General features: G+C 43.7%; 2 protein-coding genes across 12 annotated transcripts; one reads left to right on the plus strand and one right to left on the minus strand.

The window, feature by feature from the left end:
• Positions 1-948: 948 nt before the first annotated feature.
• Positions 949-14,414, minus strand: si:ch73-43g23.1 (mucin-5AC). Of its 6 annotated transcripts, none has more exons than XM_040119365.1 (3): positions 14,335-14,395; positions 10,104-10,144; positions 949-9,630 (listed from the first exon to the last, which is right to left on the minus strand). In XM_040119365.1, the coding sequence occupies exon 3, from the start codon at positions 9,549-9,551 to the stop codon at positions 1,386-1,388; it is 8,166 nt and encodes a 2,721-aa protein (XP_039975299.1). In that variant the 5' UTR covers positions 9,552-9,630; positions 10,104-10,144; positions 14,335-14,395; the 3' UTR covers positions 949-1,385. The 6 variants fall into 6 exon arrangements, with proteins under 6 accessions (XP_039975299.1, XP_039975300.1, XP_039975301.1 ...); XM_040119366.1 differs by lacking the exon at positions 14,335-14,395 and adding an exon at positions 13,691-13,729; XM_040119367.1 differs by lacking the exon at positions 10,104-10,144 and having other exon boundaries at positions 14,335-14,414.
• rmnd5b (required for meiotic nuclear division 5 homolog B) lies at positions 13,863-19,627 on the plus strand. Of its 6 annotated transcripts, none has more exons than XM_040119372.1 (11): positions 13,863-13,911; positions 14,349-14,379; positions 15,583-15,759; positions 15,977-16,119; positions 16,197-16,334; positions 16,502-16,602; positions 17,067-17,233; positions 17,521-17,686; positions 17,914-18,016; positions 18,102-18,256; positions 18,690-19,627. In XM_040119372.1, the coding sequence occupies exons 3-11, from the start codon at positions 15,621-15,623 to the stop codon at positions 18,751-18,753; spliced, it is 1,176 nt and encodes a 391-aa protein (XP_039975306.1). In that variant the 5' UTR covers positions 13,863-13,911; positions 14,349-14,379; positions 15,583-15,620; the 3' UTR covers positions 18,754-19,627. The 6 variants fall into 6 exon arrangements, with proteins under 6 accessions (XP_039975306.1, XP_039975304.1, XP_039975303.1 ...); XM_040119370.1 differs by having other exon boundaries at positions 13,864-13,955; XM_040119373.1 differs by lacking the exon at positions 13,863-13,911 and adding an exon at positions 14,003-14,257.
• Positions 19,628-20,267: the final 640 nt, after the last annotated feature.

A 20,267-nucleotide genomic window follows, 5' to 3' on the forward strand; every position in this document is an offset into this window, starting at 1 on the left:
CTTGTCACGAAAAGGTTAGCAGATACTGTACCTTTAGGATGGGACTTTTTGAGCTGCTGTAGTGGTCTGTGGCACCCTCCAGTGGTCAAAGTGGTACAATGTGCTGCTACAAATTCATAGCATCTTATGCAAATTGGGCACACTTCTTTATTCTAAATATTAGTGCTGACTATGTCTTACAAAAGTCATGGTTAGATAATAATTTTATTTCAGTAACTTTCATGTCACGTGACCAAGTGACTCCTCATTCAGTTCCAAACCCCCACTGTAATGAAGTGGTATCATAAATTATGCTTCACAGCTGTTGGGCATTGTTAGGAGTTACAGAGCCCTCTAAAGGCAGAGAGAGAGAGAAAGAGCTGAGGGATGCAGCTAAATAAAGTACTTCTCTGCAAAGCTAGTTTCAAAGCAGCAATTGGCCAATATTTAATATTTTATATTTATAATATTTAGCAATAATGAATAATTAATCATTCTTAAAGACTTTATCACCAAAGACTATTTTTTGTCACAATCAGATGTCAGCATGTTTGATGGACTGTTGAAACTAATACTTGGTTTAACATAAACTGCATTGCACCCTTTTTTCTAGATTTGGTGCATTGATGTATTGTGCCAACCCCAAGATGAGGATTCGAGACAGTGTCTGTGCACGTGCCCCATGTGACACTTGCCTATAGAGAGTCACTTAAAATTAGACTTAATTATACTCACTCCCATTGCAGCCAGATCTCTCACTGCTTGAGAATACATTAGAGATGTATTCTGAAAACAATGCCATCTCAAAAGTAGTTACTGATTTCACCAATAAGTATTTTAAAACAACAGAACCACAGTAATAAAATTTTGTATGAAGGTAGTGTACTATAGGAAGGATCTATAGAAAAATAGATTAATTAATGACAAAAAAGAGCAATGCATATGTGACACATTTTATTTGCATCGTTGTTGCAGACATCATGTGCACAAACTCACTCATCCAATATTAGAGAAAAACGATAATAAAATAAATATGAGGTTCTTTTAAAACAGTATTTTCAAGTTTTTTGGAGATATTTGTTATTAAATTACACAGTAAATTGGTAAACCTATGGATTTGCATTACTGTGCATTACTGTTGAAGTTACAGTATGATGTTCTTACTCTGTATCAAAAATGACAAAACTTTCAATTAATCATTTTGAAATTAGGCATTCATTAATCCTTCTATTTAAGCAGCCTAGCACAGAACAAGCAGCAGCAAATAAACAACAACCAAAGAATTGCTGTCTTCAGTTGCAATGTGAAAACTCAAATAACCGTAAAGGCTAACATTAGACACCCCCTTTATACACTGTGTATTTAAAACCCAACAGGCTCCAGGAAGGCGGCCTCTATCCTCTATTTCAGGACCTTTTCCCCCCTGTTGGGGGTAGGTTGGGGGGATGTTTGTGGTAATAGTCTGGTGGGGTGGGATTGGGGCTCGCATTCATCCCTGTAGGGACATAATACATACTCTCCAGGTAGCCCTGGTCCAATGGTGGAAGATTCTGGGGCTCTGGCTTGGATCCCTGACCAGACTGATTCCTGTAGCTGACCCCAGGCCCGCTTGGATGCATTGTTACTGCAGCAGAGGCCTCAGGATAGCGGGGCGGCTGGGGCTGAGCCTGGGGGTGAGCTGGGGGAGGAGGAGCTGCATAGGGCAAGTACTGCGGAGCAGGGGCATACATGTTGGTGTTGTGGAGAGATGGGTAAGGGGCTGCTGAAGGAGGATACAGGCCAGAATGTGACATTGCTTGCTGTGGGATGAGCACTTCCACATATTGGCCAGTCTCTGGGTCAAACAACATTTTCCTCAGTGGCTGTACAGGCACCTCAATATAAAAATACTTCCCAGTCTCAGGATCTAGGAGCACTCTGCGAGGTGTCTGTCCAAAGCTATTCTCTGAGTACAAACTGGAGCTGTCACCCCCATACTCAGACCCATAGGAAGGCCCCAGGCTTTGAGGGCCACACAAGTACTGGGGATCCATAGGAGGAAGGCCAGGAGAGTGGCCGTGGCCAGGATCGCTGTAAGGAGCCCCAGCCAAGCTTGGTGGCTGCTGCTGTGGGGATCTGTGGACAGGGGGTCGTCGAGGGTCAATATGCTGAGGTGGCTGCAATGGCCGGTCAGCAGTGCAGGCCTGCATAAGTGAGTGGTGGGAAGGGCAAGGAGGAGGCTGGTGGAGAGGCTGGTACAGGGCTGGTGGCTGGCTTGGACCAAGAGGACTTGATTTGGGAGAGCCGGGTTGGTAGCTCATTGGCTGAGGGTCAGATCTGCACTGGTGGGGACGAAGAGGGGGCTGAGCCACTGGGTAAGGTAGTGTCTGGCCTGGAGATTGTGGAGGGGCAGGGGGGGTGAGGTTATAAGGGCTGCGGTGATGGTGGGGAGTTGTGAGACCAGGGTGGGAAGGGCAGCCAGCTGTGCAGGAGCAGGGAGGAGGGCGGGAGGAGGGTTGATAACAATTTGCCCTCCTGGGGGTCAGATCTAGGACCATCAGCGGACTGAAGCTCTCTCTTTCATCGTAACTTGGAGGGTCATCTGAGGCATAAAAATGCAGGTCATCTATCCTTTGTTGGCGCTCCCTTGACAGTGATCTGCGGCATGGCTGGTTTGTGTATCCTGGCACTTGTGTTGTGGGAACAGTAACGGGCTGTTTTGTATTGTTTGAAGTTGGTGACATAGCTTCTTCATGAGGGCATGCCACCCTGTGACACTGTGGTTGGCTGTCTGGATCCATAACAGTTGGCTGGCTTGGCTGGTTGGCTCCAGCTGAGGCAAGTCCAGTGACTTGGTTTGCTAAGGGGTCAGAAACTGGACCTGGAGCTGAGGTTAAACCTGTGCAGGTGGCTGATGTTGGAGCTAAGGTTATAGGTCTTTGTGTGTATCTGGAGCTTTGAGGAGAGGCAGCTGGTTGTTGCTGCTGTCCTCTCTCATTAGATGCCACAGTCTCTGATGGTGCTGTTGACTGGTTTGAGAGATTAGAGAGGGTGGCTGCTGTTGTTTTGCTAGGTGGAGGTTTGAAGCTGGAAACTGCAGACACAGCTATTTTTTTTGTATAGTTTGATGTCGATGTGGACTCATTGGAGATCTTTCTATAGATGGTTGGCGAGGAGACCACAATTGTTTGAGCCCTCTCCTCACCTTGCGGTTTTAAAGGTGACGTTGTTGCTGACGGTCTCTGTGCTTCATTAGGCATTGCTTCTAAATCTGCAGGTTTAAATTTGCAGCTTGGTTTTGGAGGCACAGCTGGCTTTTGAGAATTTTTAGCTATAGATTTAACTTCAATGGTTTGAGGCCTGTTGTTTCCTGTGGAGTTTGCTGGCATCTCGTGTTTCTGCGTGTCTTTAGATAGTGACTTAACCTCAATTGGCTGTGGTCTGAATCTTCTTATTGCAGGGGACCTCGGGGGGAAAGTTGGATCTAATCTTTTCACAGCTTCAAAATCTCCTTGATCCTTCTGTTTGGTGAGAGGAGGTGTTTGCTCCTGCGTATTCCTTAGCGGAGGAGCACTTTTTTTTTTTGCTGCGTCTTTTATTGTAGGCTTAATTCTAACTCCGTCGTCTACTGTGGTCTTTGCAAGGGTGTCTGTGTTTTCAGACACTGCTGAGGGGCCAGACGTCGTGGATGATGAAGAGAATGTCCTCTCTCTATGAGACTCAATTCGCCCACCATCAGAAGATATGGTCTGAAGGGGTATCTCCAGGCAGTTCACATGCTTACGGGGAGGCCCTTTGCCTCCTGCTGCATTACCGTTGCTCATCACTGCTCCAATGTCCGCTTGGTAGCCTTTCTCCTTCAATAACATGGAAACTGAGTTGCCACTGCTGCCAGGGGTACTGCCAGGGCTAGTGGACCCAGGTGAAAGTGAAGCAGTTGAGAGTTGGAGTGGGATGGGGATCTCTTCCTGGGCTGGAGATGCAGATGTCTTGCTGGATCCATCCCTTATCAATACTACAGCAGTGGATACCTCTCTTTCCTTACTGGGCAGTTTGGGGAGACTTCCGAGCATGGGAGGTTTTCTGTCTGTTCTAATCACTACAGGTTTGCCCTCTTTGTCTGAAATGTTTTGCATTTCTGTCACAGTATCATGTGTTTCTGCTTCCATGTTTAGACCATGTTGACATGGCTTGGGTATTGCTGTTACTCCTGTTGGGTAATTCTGTGTGTTTGCATTTGAGGATGTGTGTGATTTTCTGCTTTCCTCTGTGACAAGCTCGGGAGAAGCCTGGGTTTTGTCACCTGGGTTTTCTGAGTCTTTTTTGCTGCATGACATTTTATTTCTGTCTTCCTTCCAGCAAACAGCCTTGTATTCTATTTGCATTGGCTGTTGATGAGACAGAGGATTTCCTTTGCTTTGAAGAGGCAGAGATAAGGTCAGCAGCTGTGAATCTTTCATCTCCTCTTTCTGTTCCTCTTTCCTCTCCACCCTGTATTCCTCTTCCATTCCCTCCCTCCTCCTTTCTTGCCTTAATTCCTGCTCCTCCCCTGCTATGTCCCCTTTCCCCCTTTTAACTTTTATTTCTTCGCTCCTTTCCTCATGAAAAATTTCCATCCTTTCTTCATTCACCTCCAATGGCATTACAGCACTAGTTGGCTTGAAAGAGAGATTATATGTATTTTTTACAAGCCGCCTCACATCTCTAACTTTGTGAATGGGGGCCTTGATTTTATTATTGCCTTTTCGTTCGTCTTCCTCTGTTTTCTCATCCACACTGGTCGCTACCCTTTCCTCCTTTTCTCTGAATGACATATCCGGTGAACAAGCCTCAGGCTTGTTTTCTGCCTCAGGTGTGAGACAGACACTTAGAGAGGACTTCTTTGTCTCCACTGCTTTGAGTGTAATCTCCTGTGTTTTTGACATGTAGGCACCCTTGTCACCCTGTTGCAGTTGTTTATGGTCCTCTGTGTTTTCACATTCCTGGTCTCTGTTTGTCATCCTGGCCCGTGTGCTGCTGGATCCAGTGTCAGAAGAAGCTCCTGTGTTCCCTGTTGTGGCATTTGCTGAGTCACCACCCTCCCTTTCGTCCCAGGTTTTAACATCATCTGGTCGTTGTACTCCAGTTCTGGACTGTTTACTATCAAATGACACATTCAATTCTGATCTCCTTTCAGATCTTAATGAGGTTGCATTCCTACTCTGAGAATCAGCCTCTTCACTGTCAGTCTGTGAAAAATTTACACTTCTGCTGCTGCTAGATGAACTTGGCCTGTTACTGGATCTCACTCCAAAGCTTTTTGGTTGTTGGGCTTCATCCTTTGTGCTTGGTTCCCCTCTAACAGGAATACCCTCAGATGAAAGACCATAATCTGATTGAATACTGGAACTCAGATTACGTGCATGAGGTTTTGGGGAAACTTTAAATGGTACCACTGCACTCTCTGATGCTGGGCTGTTTTCCTCACAAGCAAGGCTCACCTTTTCTTCTGCCTGCTCATCTGGTTGTTTATCAACACTTTGCATCTTCTTGGACAATACACTCTTGATAAGACAAGTGGCCATCTTGGTTTTAGAGCATGATTCATCCAGGGAGGCAGATTTCTGGAGTTTGGATTTTCCTTCATTTTTTTGATTGGGCTCAGGACTGAGCTCAGAAGGGTAGCAACCTTGCATTGCTGCTGGTGTACTGTGTTGTCTCAAAAATGTCTCTCTGGAGTGACTCTCTAGAGAGGGGCTTTCCACCATCACTGGTATCCCAGGAGTGCTATTCTCACTACTCTCATCCTGCTTCCCTTCAGCATTATTCTTTCTCTTCAGCTGGATCTCTCTCTTTGGCACTCCTCTTCTCACCTTCCTGGAGTCCTCTCTTTCCACGGCAACATCTACGCACTCAAAGCTGCCCATCTCATAGCGCCTTGATGGATTTAGGCCATCTGAGTAGTATGCAGATGATTGCTGGAAGGAGAGTTCATCATTGTCCAGCTTTGGAGCAGAGCCCCTGAAGTCAGCATAGGCCAGCCAGGCGGGATTGACCCCGGCAGGGCTCTCCTGGGTAGATGGTTGAGAAATATTGGTAGATGAACGGTGGCTGGAGTTGTACATGTCAAGATAATCTAACTCTGGGCTTGACAGGCTGCGGAAAGCCAAGTCTGTAAACCACTTCACCTCATTATCTGCCTCATCAAGCTCACTTCCCATGCTGGAGCTGGAACTCCGGCAGGGTCTGCTTGCAACCAAGCGTCCAAGAGCACTGTTCTTGTTCTGTTGTGCAGGAGGCTGAAGCCGTCTGCTAGGACCACCAGCCCTGGTGTCTTGTTGGGAAGCAAGTCTCAGAAGACTCTGTTGTTGCTGTAGCTGTCTGGTGGGAAGCAAGCTCTCTGAATAGGAATGCACTGTTGGCAGTCCCTGACGGATCTCTCTGCTTGTGGGAGCTGTACTGCGACTCGCAGGCCCTTTTCTATTCCTGGCATTGAATGACAGCTCAACCTGTTCCCCTCTGTAACTGCCGTCCCCATGCCATCCCTCCCCCTTTTCAGGAACCCGCTCCTCCCTCTTTCTCTCTCTCTCTGTCTCCTTATCCCTTTGCCTCTCCCTACCTACCTCTCTCTCGTCCTCCAGCTGCATTTCCCTCCCCATCTCTAATTGCCCTCCTAGTCTGAGCCAGGGGGCCTGGCTATTATTGTCAACAGGGGCAACATTGGGGCTTTCCCTATTTGTCACTGCTGTCTTTAAATTACCACTTGGTGAGGATGCTACAACCTGAGAGGGGCTACGGCCTCTTTTCTGCCACTGTCTGTATGGTTTCTCAGGGGCTATGATGTGGACAGGTGTAAACCTGGTGAGTGGTGGAGAGGGAGTCCGCCTTCTGTTTACATGGTGGGCCATGTTCTCGGTGAAACTCTCTCTGTTTTCAGGTCTAACTTTGGTTGGCAGATGTCTTCTTGAGTGCTCAGGTGTACAAGCTGACTTTAATGAGCTCCTGCTTTCAGAAGTCAGGGAATAAGTAGTGAACTGAGGCTGTGGTTTTTCCATGTTCTGCACAGGTGAGTTGGATGTAGCCCTGTGGACAGGTGATGTGGTTGGATTCCTGTCCATAGAGACTGGAAGATTTGGGGAGGGAGACTTGATATCCATGGGGGGATGTTTTGAAGTGTCTTCTTTCTGAAAAAAAGTATGGCCAGTGTCTTGTTTTTCCTCAGAGAAGGAGTCTAACCTTGAGTTATCCTGAATGTTTACTTCCTTTGGTGTTGCTTCTCTCTCTGTGATTTGTTGTTTAAGTGAACTCTCTATCTTTTCCTCTGCTAAGAAAGGTGAAGTAAACACAGGTGAACAAACTGCAACCACTGGTGACCTGCTTTTGATTTGAGCAAGAACTGATTTGTCTCCACTGTTTAATTCAAATGAGGGGGACACGTTGTCTTTTGACAAATGTGTGGGGCACTGTATTTCTGTAAAATCAACAGAAGAGGAATCTCTCTCAACTTCAGGTGTATTTCTCAGAGGAGGGGTAGTCTGTGTATACTGAGGTTGGTACTCTGTGGAGAGGGTTGTTGGTGAATTCTGCACAGGAGATGGGGAAACAGGTGATGGATCTCCACTTCTGATGTGCCGAGATGAGGGACTTTGATTCTTTTCAGAAGAAGGGGTTTGATATCTTGGCTCAGGTGAGGGAGTGTGATGCCTTGGCTGAGGTGAAGGTGTTTGGTAGCCTGGTCGATGCGGCAAAGTTATTTCAGGCTGCAGAACAGGGCTTGTTAAGCCTGATATATGAGTCAAGTCTTGTGGTGTACCAATGGACTCTGCTATACTGCTCTGTATACTGTTTGTGCTTTGGGTAGGGCTCCTTGCTTCAGGGGACACAAGTGTCCTATCAGGGTCTGGGCTGGAGAGACGAGAGAGCTCAGGAAATGGGGAAGTGTCCCTGTCCTCAGGTTGAAAAACAGTATAAGAAATCCCTGTGATATGAGGGGATGAAGTGGGGCTTCTTGATGAGGCAGAGTCAAAGTCAAGCTCAGGTGAGGATGCTGTAATCCTGATTTCAGGTGAGGGAACAGTATGTCTTTGCTCTATGGGAGAGCAGTTGCTCCTAACTTCAGGTGATGGAGATAAACTATAACTTACCACAGGCGAAGACACCTGGCTCCTGATTTCAGAAGGTGTAGAAATGTGTCTTATTTTAGGTGAGGGGCCAGGGGAGGGAGTTTTTGTCCCTGTCTTAGCCGGAGAGGCAGCACTGAGCAGGCAAGGTGAGGGAGCTGTGTGTCTTAATTCAGGTGAGACACTACTCTCCACAAGCGCAGGAGATGTTGATATTGAAACGACAGGAGAGGGAGGTGTGTATCGTGGGGCAGGTGTAGAAACAGTACTGCCTGGTTCAACTGATAACCCTGTGTTTTGGTTCTCAGTAGTAGGTGTGGTGCCTCTTTCTGCAGTGGAAGGATCTGAAATCAGCTCAGGGGAGCAGGGAGGCTCTCCTATATCAGGTGTGGAGCCTCGGCTCAAAAGATCAGGCAGGGAGACCCTCCCTCTTAGCTCCGGAAGAGGAGATGATGCTTGAGTATCGGGTGAGTAAGGCCTATTGTTCAGCTCAGGGGAGACCAATGTTTCTCTTGACTGGGATGATAACTCTGTTCTACTAGATGAACGTAAAGGAGATGAAAGAATGGCTCCAGATTCAAAAGCTGATTCTGTAAAATCTAGAGAAAAATCTTTGGGTGTGGGCTCAGGTGAGGGACTATTGTGTTGGTTAAAGTAGCTGCTCCTTGGCACAGGCGAGTCTTGTGCTACCTGGCACTCAGGTGAAGATTCGGTGTTCACTGACTCAGAGGAAGATGAGCTGAGACAGGTCCAAGGCTCAGAGGGGGGACTTGGAGTTAATGATTGATGCGAGGGGCTGTTATGTCTGTCTTTTAAAGTAGGAGTTATTCTCCCCGGTTCAGCTTCTGAATTAGCTTGCCTTGGATTAGGTGATGCTGGTGAATGTCTTTTTTCAACCGATGAAGAAGACAAGGGTGATACTCTTCCCTCTGGACTGATGGTATAGGAGCTATTATGTCCAGGAGAGGGGGTCCTCTCACCAGTGTTGAGGACTTTAGATGGTGGGCTATATGTACTAAGCTGAGGTACTGGTGATTTGCTTTTTCGTTCTAAATTTGGGCTGCTGTCCTCAAAAAAGGTTGGGTGCCCTGAGTTCAGTCCCTCGCTGTCTGACAGGGGGCTGCAAAGCCTTTCTCTTGAGTCTTCAAAGCCGTCCTCTCCTTCACTGGAGCCCTGTGCAGTGTGGTAAGAGCCTGAGGAGTCGTTTAGATCATCCGCCAGGGGTGATGCAGCAGCTATCCCGTCCGCCTCCCTCTGGGAAGGGACAAAAGCCCCTACAGCAGGGCTGCTTGAGAGGGAGGATGACTCACAGTCGTCTCCAAAAATGTCACACAGGCAAGTGGTCTCAGAGATGGCACTGCTCTGATTAGGGACGTTGATGATGTCAAAGATTTCAACGTGGTTGGGGGTGCCGTCACGATGGCACAGGGAAAAGGTGCGGGGCGCACTGCGCAGGAAGGAGTAGCTGTCCCCCTGGAGTGTCCAGCTGTCCATCGCTAGTCCACAAGCTCCAAATTCTCACTGTGGCCCGTCCAGTTCGCTTCTTTAGTCTGCTCTGGGGTCTGTTCCTGGACTGGAAATAAGATATTGTCACCTGGAGGGTATCTCATTCATTTATACCACGAGTAACATTTAATGACAGGAAAAACTGTACAAATTGAAATATGGAGGGTAAAGTGTGTTTTGATTCTTCTTTGTTAGCTTGCCAACAGCAAAATGTATCCTTTAAACCTCAAATATTCTGAGAATACCTGCAACCTCCAAAAGGGGTTCAGAACATAAATATAACTCTGTCACTGTGCCTTAAAAAGCAGTAGCAAGCATCCTGAAATTTTCACAAGAGAACAAACATTCACTTTAAGTTGACAAAAATTTAGTTGCATACAAGAATTGTAGTCTATTTCCACATGTGCTTTAAAGCTCACAAGATTTCATCAAGACATTATATATGAAGTGCAACTTATTTTAAATCAAAAGGACTGAAATTTATTCATCTTAGATATATGGAAAGTGACAATATTTGCATTAGCTCTGCCCAATACATACCCTGTTTTTAAGCTTTCCACATTGCCTTGGTGTAGGAATATCTAGAGAGAGAAAGCCTGTTCAATGTGCAAGTAGAGAGACAGAATGATTGGTACCGCACCTGGCCAATGATGAGGCTTTCCCAAGGGCATTGAATTCCTCTATGTTGCAATATTTGCCCCTCATCCAGCGAACTGCCTCTCAAAATCCACAGCACACTCCAAGCTTACAAGACCTCTGTGCATGTGCCGAATCCAGGACTGAGCAGCTCTGCACAGCTCAGTCCGTCATTGCCATCCTGGCTAGGCAACTTCAGACTGTCAAAGCTACTGCCATGTATCAGACTTGAATAGAAAAAGCAAAGAGGGGCATCTCACTCTGACACATTACATCCTTTAATGCTCCCATCTCTATTTCTGCCCCTCCCTTCTGAGCTGGCCTCAGGGAAAGCGTTTACTGAATATAACCTGGATCTGTTTCTCCTCCAGACTGGGGTTTGGTTGGGCATTGGCTTTGTGTGAGCTGGCTTGGGGTGCGGCACGGGGGGTGGGTGGGGGGGTTTATAGTTAGCAGCAGGTGCTGATCCGGACAGGACAAATGAGTGCGCCTGGAATTTGACACTTCGAGCCAGCTCAGTCACAGGGCTCCTCTATATATAGACCAGTACTATCAGGGCCAGATAGCCAAAGCTTTAGCTGTTTGGTTGGGCTCACTGGTAGGGAAAGAAAGGGGAAATACAGAGCTCGAAGTACAGCCCACACATTGTCCACTTGACCACTAAATGAGGTTATACTTAACACTGACAGTGTACTTAATGTATGCTTGTATGTAAGAGTGTATATATGTGTGTGTTTGTGTGTATGTGTGTGTGACTGTTATAGTGCAGCTGGGGTACAACAGGTCAAAGGTTTACTCAGAACCCCCGACTTTGCCAGCACACATGCAAAATTCCTGTGTGCATGTGCCGAATCCAGGACTGAGCAGCTCTGCACAGCTCAGTCCGTCATTGCCATCCTGGCTAGGCAACTTCAGACTGTCAAAGCTACTGCCATGTATCAGACTTGAATAGAAAAAAGCAAAGAGGGCATCTCACTCTGACACATTACATCCTTTAATGCTCCCATCTCTATTTCTGCCCTCCCTTCTGAGCTGGCCTCAGGAAAGCGTTTACTGAATATAACCTGGATCTGTTTCTCCTCCAGACTGGGGTTTGGTTGGGCATTGGCTTTGTGTGAGCTGGCTTGGGGTGCGGCACGGGGGGTGGGTGGGGGGGTTTATAGTTAGCAGCAGGTGCTGATCCGGACAGGACAAATGAGTGCGCCTGGAATTTGACACTTCGAGCCAGCTCAGTCACAGGGCTCCTCTATATATAGACCAGTACTATCAGGGCCAGATAGCCAAAGCTTTAGCTGTTTGGTTGGGCTCACTGGTAGGGAAAGAAAGGGGAAATACAGAGCTCGAAGTACAGCCCACACATTGTCCACTTGACCACTAAATGAGGTTATACTTAACACTGACAGTGTACTTAATGTATGCTTGTATGTAAGAGTGTATATATGTGTGTGTTTGTGTGTATGTGTGTGTGACTGTTATAGTGCAGCTGGGGTACAACAGGTCAAAGGTTTACTCAGAACCCCCGACTTTGCCAGCACACATGCAAAATTCCTGTGCGCTGTGCGTTAGGCAGCAACAATTGCATAACATTGGTAAGGTGCTCTCCCATGTTTTCGGTCATGTTTCTCCTTTTTGTGTCTGGATATTTCATGTCCCACGAACGCTGCAGCCAATGAAAGTTTTCAACTTTCAACTCACACTTAAGCTTGCCTTTCAAATGACAGCACATGACAAGAGTATGATCAAAACTGTCAAAACAAAAGGTGTCCTTTACTGTATGCATTACTGTTGCTACAATAGCAGTACTCTCTGAGCCACATTGAGACTGTCTGGGCATGTTTGATGGCAGAGAGTTTGGATAAACCCTCTGTCCCTAACCTAATACCTCATGAGATTACCATTCATTCTCAGTCATTAAGTCATTCAGGGCAAGCCAATGGAAAATCTTTGATTGCAACCCCGTCTGGATATTGCATAAGGCTGTCACTGAGGGTATATTACATCTGTAGTATCCAGGGGGTTGAGAGATTGTTCTCAATACTGGAAAGTCAACAAGCTATTTTATGTATGACATCATGTATATGTACTTTGGCCCACTCTTCTGTCTGAAGAGTCATACATTGCCACAAGTGAAGACGTTTTTAGTGTAGCTAGGCAAAATGGGAACTGAGTCTATGACCTTGATGGAGTTAGCGCAATATAGCTCTACTCACAGAACTATGCAACAGCTACGTATCTTTTTTTTTTAGATATCTTGTAAGTGATTTCAGATTTCACTAGAGGCTCCAATGGTATGACAAGCGTGGATCATCATTTCTCTGAACTCTTAACAGGCACCAGAGAGAAGATGGATCATATGATTGGTTTAGAGCTCGTAAGGTAAACTGTCATACACTATTTCATTATGTTTTGTAAATACACTCTGATATCACTTGGGAAACGTGGAGTAAAAGTGTAAAACATAGCCTTTGAGAACCATAAAGTTAAAAAGGTTGCAGAGAACGACATGCATACATATGTGAATGCATATGCGTGTGCCTGCTATGTGAGAGTGCAGACTAAAGTGTTCAGAGGTGCTGATAAATTTGAACCTCTGCGGTTATGGCAGCACAGCAGACTGGAGGGGGACTCAGAGGGAAAGAATGATCAGCACCTCAGCAATGGAGGGCTTTAGTCTACATCACTGATAGATTAGTCACACCAGCCTGCTCAAGTCCACAGACCTCTTACAACCTCACCCTTAGCAATGCACCACACCAATTAGACCTGCATAGACAATATACTGCATGGGCATCTATAAGTGGACAAACATATGAACCTTGTACATCAAGGGGCTTGGAAGAGAGGCTGATGTTCACCGACCACATGTTGAGCAAATGGGGCCTGGCTAAGCACTTCCCTAAGTGTGAAGATAAATAAACATGACTTACTTTTTAAAATTCATCACAGCTGCTTTTTCTGCTTGCTATTTTCTGCTTTTCTATCTGGGGGATATGATGGTCAACAAGGGTCTAATCTCAAAACCGGTTATTTAAGTGCTAGTATTTATGGCAAACAGAAAGAATATAAACATTAGATCACATTTCAAATCAATCTTTTTTGAACTGGCCTAGTTGCTCTTTTAGGATGTGATTAACTCTGCGTGACCAAGCTAAACACAATATTACTACACATTTCTAATATTAGTTATATTTTAATTTTTCTGGTTATCAGTGATTGACAGTTTAGAGGTACTTGTACTATGCGTGAATATTACGTTACTTTTGCTCCATTACATGCCAGAAGGAAATATTGTAGTTTTTATTCCACTACATAGGTTTTACTGCAGTACTTACTAGTTACTTTGTAGATTAAGATTTTAGATTAAGACTTGAGGTCAGAAAAATAAAAATATGATTCATTACATTTGCTACAGATGAAACTACCCAAGAGTACATAAAACAAAATTTTGTTCTACCTTGACTATTTACAACATTAAAATGTTGTTTACATACTGATGCATCAGTATCCTGAATCGTGACTTGTTACAGCTTCAAAACTCCATTGTCCAAGAGATACATTTCATTGAAGCGAAAAAAAATCATATGGTACACTGCGAGATGCTACCCTTGGAAGTCGCGGAGAAAATGACTTTTAATGTGAAATGTCCAGTTAAGCCAGAATGCGACACAGGAAGTTCCGCATTACGACTGCTGGTCAAGTGTTGCCATAACAGGCAAGTTGCTAACGCTAATGTTTGCTAACTAATTAGCACGATAGGTGAGTGGTGTTTATTTTAACATATCTTAAAATTCTGTTAAACGACGATATATGTTTGAAGTGTTGGAAAAATACGAAATAGTGGGTTGTCATTCTCCCCTGAAATTATTTGGGCCTTGTCAGTGAGCAGCAGGCTAACATCAACTAGCCAACTAGCTGCTAGCAATGGCGAGCTTTTGTGGCTAGCCAGAGACTGTGCTAGCGTTTGTTTATGTTAGCTCTGCGACAGATTAATTTTCAAAAATTACCGCATCGAATCAAAATATATAGTTAACAGTTGTTGGCACTTCATATTTATCATTGTAAGTTAGTAACAAAAAATACGAAACGTGGTATTTTATTATTGAAATACAAATGCAGCTTGCGTTAATGTTGTTACCTCTGTTGCGGTAGGTGGACATTTTCTGTGTTCAGCTGATAAGCGGTGAGTTATAGCAAAGCTGTGCCTGACAATGATTTGGAGTTTTTCTTGTAAGAAAGTAATGATAGTAGAATGCAGACCAGCTGCTCAAACAAAATCCCTGGTCAACATTTCCGTCCGTTACCTTGTGATTGAATTAAACTTTTGTATAGTTGAGATGCTAGCGGCGACTGACGTTAGTAAACACCAGGCCGCAGAGTACACTGTGTGCCTGCTTCTCATAATGTTAAGGCCTTGCTAGTTGTTAGCAGTGTCATACCAGGCCAAACTTTTAAGCAGGGCAGTACTGGGTAGGCTTGCTTTTTTTCTTATCTCGATAAATAATGAAAGCTCACCAGCTGTCAAAGGTCTTTTTAACGCATCATTGTGCCTAAGCGCTTGTGGCAGCTGTATGACAGTCATGGGATTGTCAGTATGATATCAGCTTTTGACAAACACTGTTTGTGACACTGGGAAAATGGAATGGGATCCCACATCCTTTTAGTACGTCCACAGTCCAAATGTGTAGGATTTTCTTTTGTGTTGAGTTCACTGCAGGAAACTACAAACATCTGCAAACTAAACACTTCACTGAAAAGAGAAGACAATAACATCAATAATTAGAGCCTGACCACAACGTCAGCTGGGCTAATCAGAATTGACATGTCTGTTGGCTTGGATTGGTAAGAAGAAATTGCCAAAGATATGTCTGAGGTACTTTAGAAACAATGTTTCATTATTTAGTACTGACAAGTTTATTTTTCAACTGTAAAGGGTCCCGCTTAGCACAAATCTTGGTCACAGGCCTTTAAAAATAAATTTTATGGATTCTTATCGAAAATGATTTTTTTCGTGTATTAAGGTAAAAGCTGTGTTAAACTATTTAAAAAATCATTCATCGGTTTATGTCATATTTAAACCAAAATTAACCTGTTTTATGTAATCTTTAACATAATATCTTTGGGTTTTGAGATGCTGGTCAGAAAAAAAAAAAGAGATGGATCACGTCACCTTGGGCTTTAGAAATGAAGGAAATTGTGCCCAACATTCTGATTCATTGAGAAAATAATTGGCAGATTATTGTCTAATGAAAATAAAATGCAGCCCCACCAACAATGAACATCAGCAGATATTATATCAAACTTTCAAATACTGAAAAACATCAGTAATCCAGCATCAGATGGGCTATATTGATAATTCAACAAACTATTATTCTCTCAAATCTAGGTGTCAGTGTTGTGTGTGTGAGTGTTCCAGTCTGAACCATGGAACAGTGTGCATGTGTGGAGCGGGAGCTGGAGAAAGTGCTCCATCGCTTTGTAATGTACGGCCACCAGTCTGAGGAAAGGCTAGACGAGCTCCTCCGCAGTGTCTGTGAGATACGAGGACAGCTAGTTGCTTTTGGTAAGAACTGAATAAAACTGATACGCATAAGTGGACTGAACACTACTAAGATGCAATATTTGTAAGTTAAGTGAATTAAATCTTATTTTTATAGTAGTTTTAATTTTTTTGTCCCATCATAATTTAAAATGGAGATTTCTTTGTTCATCATAACTCATCAGGCACATATTATTGTAGACATGCAAAGTGCAAACTTTTTTCTTTTTGTCTTTTGCAGGAGTACAGGATGCAGACTTAACAGTCTTATCTCAGACTATGGCCCAGTGTTGTAAGAATATCAAAGAAACAGTGCAGATGCTAGCCTCCCGACATAAGGACATCCATGGCAGTGTGTCAAAAGTTGGCAAAGCCATTGACAGAGTAAGGAAAGGCAGCAACTTTTTTAACATTTAACATTTTCCAAACACAAACATCATGTCTGATATGCTTCTCTACAGAATTTTGATGCAGAAATCAGTGCTGTGGTGGCAGAGACAGTGTGGGACACCCCAGAGAGACAGAAATACCTGAGTGAGACTATTGTGGAGCACCTGTACAGACAAGGGATGCTCAGTGTAGCAGAGGATCTGTGTCAGGTAAATTACTGTGAAACCTTCAATCTAATGTTATTGTTGTAATCCTCCCTCAAAGGCTGTGTGAACACTTCCTTCTGAATTTCATAAATGAGTTCAAATCTAATGTAGTTTTTTTTGTCAAGATAATTATTGGAATAACTTCATTGAAAAACCTGTCTATTTTCCAGGAGTCTGGTGTAGTTATAGATATGAGTATGAAACAGCCTTTCCTGGAGCTGAACAGGATCCTTGAGGCTCTGAGGATGCAGGACCTTAGGCCGGCACTAGAGTATGTTTTTTTTTTTTTTTTTTAAACCTTTATCCATGTTTACTCATTCATCAGCTTTGTAAAGAAAATAAACTGATTTGAGTGTTTCCACACACTGGCAGAGAGAGATGAGTTGGATGTTAGAGTTTTCTTAATTTAAAATGCACTGCTTCAGAAAAGTAAAAGGAAACTTTCTCAGTATAAAAAAAAACACATAGTTGCGAAAATACTATGCTACTTTCCTATGACTGCTCTAAACATGGAAAACTTTCTGGAGTTGTCTCTACATCTAAAATTCTTTTTAATACATAATGATAATACATTTGAGGAATTTCTGTTGAGATTTGTGATACTTAGGTTATGTCAAGGATATTACTTTTGAACCCATGATGATGGTGATGATAAAGAACTAATATTAGTGTTCAGCATTAAAAAAGTGTTGAGATAAAAGTTGACTGTACTTGTTTGTGTCTGTAACTTCTTAGGTGGGCCGTGACAAATCGACAGCGCCTCCTGGACCTGAACAGCAGTTTAGAGTTCAAGTTGCACCGCTTGTACTTCATCAGTCTGCTCAGTGGAGGAATCAGCAACCAAATGGAGGCCCTGCAGTATGCCAGGCACTTTCAGCCCTTCGCCTCTCAGCACCAGAGAGGTAGGCATGATACAGAGGCATAATCATTGTGACATTCCTGACACAAACACACAAAGATGCTTAACTTCAGTTCTGTCTCACGGTTTTTCTTAAACTTGAAAGAATTTGAGGCTCTGACTCTTTTAAGAAGAGACCCTACCAATGATTGAGGATTTGTATAAAAGTAACCAAGAAGAAAAATTCATGTGCTTTTAAGGCAAATACATATTATGAAGCCTACCTCACATTACGCAGCAGTATTGTTTGTTTTTCTTATTTTCCACCGCTATACTTTTTTGTCACTTCAGATATCCAGATCCTGATGGGCAGTCTGGTGTATCTGCGTCATGGCATTGAGAACTCTCCGTACCGCAGTTTGCTGGAGACAAATCAGTGGGCAGAGATCTGTAACATATTCACCAGAGATGCCTGCGCTTTACTGGGCCTCTCCGTAGAGTCTCCACTAAGTGTTAGGTTAGAAAACCACGAACAACACACAAGACCTCATTCCTGATCTCCTTTAATATCTTTACATTTATACCAAGGTTGAGACTAAAGTTGAAACAGTTAACTAGTAGATTCTGTTTCACTTCAAGTATAAACAATGCTACTGCATCACGAGGTTGTATTATTTAAGCCCTGCGGGCCTAAAAGATTTCAGCTGCAGTCAAACTTTATCAATACTGTCTATTTCTCTGCAGTTTTGCATCAGGCTGTATGGCCTTGCCAGTGCTGATGAACATCAAGCAGGTGATAGAGCAGAGACAGTGCAGCGGAGTCTGGACACACAAAGATGAGCTCCCTGTGAGTCCATTTTGAATTTCCAAAAGGCATCACTTTTAATTCTTTTTCAGTATTCATTTAATTTACACCCTTTTTGTTCATTTAGATTGAAATTGACCTTGGGAAGAAATGCTGGTACCACTCTGTGTTCGCCTGCCCGATTCTTCGGCAGCAGACCTCAGAGAGCAACCCTCCCATGAAGCTCATCTGTGGCCACGTCATCTCCAGAGATGCCCTCAACAAATTGACTAATGCTGGAAAGTAAGTTGGAAATGCAGCAAGATTTATATGTACAAGTTAGCAGGGGTATAAAATACCTTGTTCTACATTGTTGTGGATCAAAATATTCAACTCCTGTGTGCTCATTCATGGTGAAATATTCTAAGCTAATTAACCAAATATAAATGAATGAAGCAATAATATCCAAGATTTGAGAGCTAGCTTCTGGGCCTGCGTTTAATCTAGGAGCGATAATGTTAGGAAATTAAACCTGGAAGACAGTTAGGGCGGGAAACCCTAACATATGGATGTCACAGTCTCTTTGACTGCACCAACAAGGAAGACTTGGCAAAATATTCTATAGAACGTAAAAAAAATAAACCGAAAAACGTAATATTATGTTTTTGGAAATGACCAGCTTTGATGTCAAGTGTACAAGATTATAACATCCTGTTCCTGGTCTCATCATCCCCAGGTTGAAATGCCCGTACTGCCCCATGGAGCAGAATCCGTCACATGCCAAGCAGATCTACTTTTGATACCGCACACTCTCCTCATGAGTAAGGATGAAGTTCCCTGGAGCTCTTCGCATTTCCAGGACCATTTGCTCTGGCCCTTTTCCTCTGTCCCTGGCCACTTGGCCTGTTATTGTAAGCATTAAGGTTTTATCCCAGTGCTCCTCTGGACAGCCTTGGCCATCCCGTAACCCACCTTGGACCCTCCAACTTGCGTAGTACAGAGTCCAGCGGAGATGGTCCAACTACAACCTGTAGTAAAGTGAGGAGTCTATCAGTAATGAGAACATCTTAACGAAGAAGCACCTCTGAAAAAGGATAATTCATTGAAACTCATTTGCAAATGCCTGCAGAGTTATAGGCTTATCTTTTTAAATATGTAATACTTTATAGTGTTTGTTTTCCCGGTTTTATCGACTGCTTGAGTTGGATGACTGCTTCTTTTTTTCTTTTTCTTTTTTTGACAGAAGCAGTTAAATGATTATGGATGGATGAGTGTGGGTAAATGGCATAGATAGGCAGTTTTTGAATTCAGGATGGTAATAAAATTGTGTTATACATGAGAAAAACCACAGAGTAACAAACTGTGTAGTAGGTTTATTATTTGCTGGTGAGGGAAACTGTGGAGGTCTGTCCTGAATCGAACTCTTGATTGTGACCCATTACTCCTCCATAATGTAATAAAGGCCTCACGTAGCTTGAAAGTCACTGTTGGCTGATGTATCCATTTGATCAGTAGAACAATTAACTAACTTATCAATGGTGGAACAGCTTTTTCTGTGACTGAATGCACCAGCAAGATTTTCCTCATTATAGAAGCCATTTGTCTTGTTCTATGTATGTATTTAACAAACAACGACAAAAAGGAAACTAAAAATATATACTACTGTGAAATGTGCTTTGTTTCTATTTTTCATTGCAACTGCCAGGGCGGCTCGTGTAAAATACTAAATTAAACTGAAAAGCAACATGCATAATCAACACTACTGCGTAACTATCAGAACTAACGACTCGACAGTTCAGATCACAGTTGTGCCATCGCCTCACTCTGCCCTGCATTGTGTTTCCTAAGCTTGCACGCCATGTGATTTGGAGATGTAAAGTGGTGTGATGGTAGCCGTATGGTCTGACTTGCAGTGACTGTAGGCTTGTGATTCAGCTTTACTCGTCGTGGGTGGGGGGAGTCCTGTGGTCATTGTGGCTTTGTTTAATATATACTTAGAAAAATGCCTCTGCTGCATAGGTTTGTCTTTTATTTGAGATCGAGTCAGAATAGAAACATTAAAATCCATACATTTCCTCAGGGCTCATTGTAACAGTTCATACCACACTTTGCAGTTAGTGTTAAAAAGTTGTACTGAAGATTGTATATGTTACTCAACTGGTGATGTGTAAGCATACACTTGGGGAAAGCGTGTCACAAGGTCCAAGGCATTTGGACGTACAATACAGTATGTTTGGGTGATTAATACTAATAGTGCAAGTTCCCGGTGTCCTCTTGAAAATGGTGATGTCACCTCATACTGGAGTGAGGCTAA

Source organism: Xiphias gladius, chromosome 23 (assembly GCF_016859285.1).
Source record: "Xiphias gladius isolate SHS-SW01 ecotype Sanya breed wild chromosome 23, ASM1685928v1, whole genome shotgun sequence".
In the NCBI taxonomy this organism is placed as follows: Eukaryota; Metazoa; Chordata; class Actinopteri; order Istiophoriformes; family Xiphiidae; genus Xiphias; species Xiphias gladius.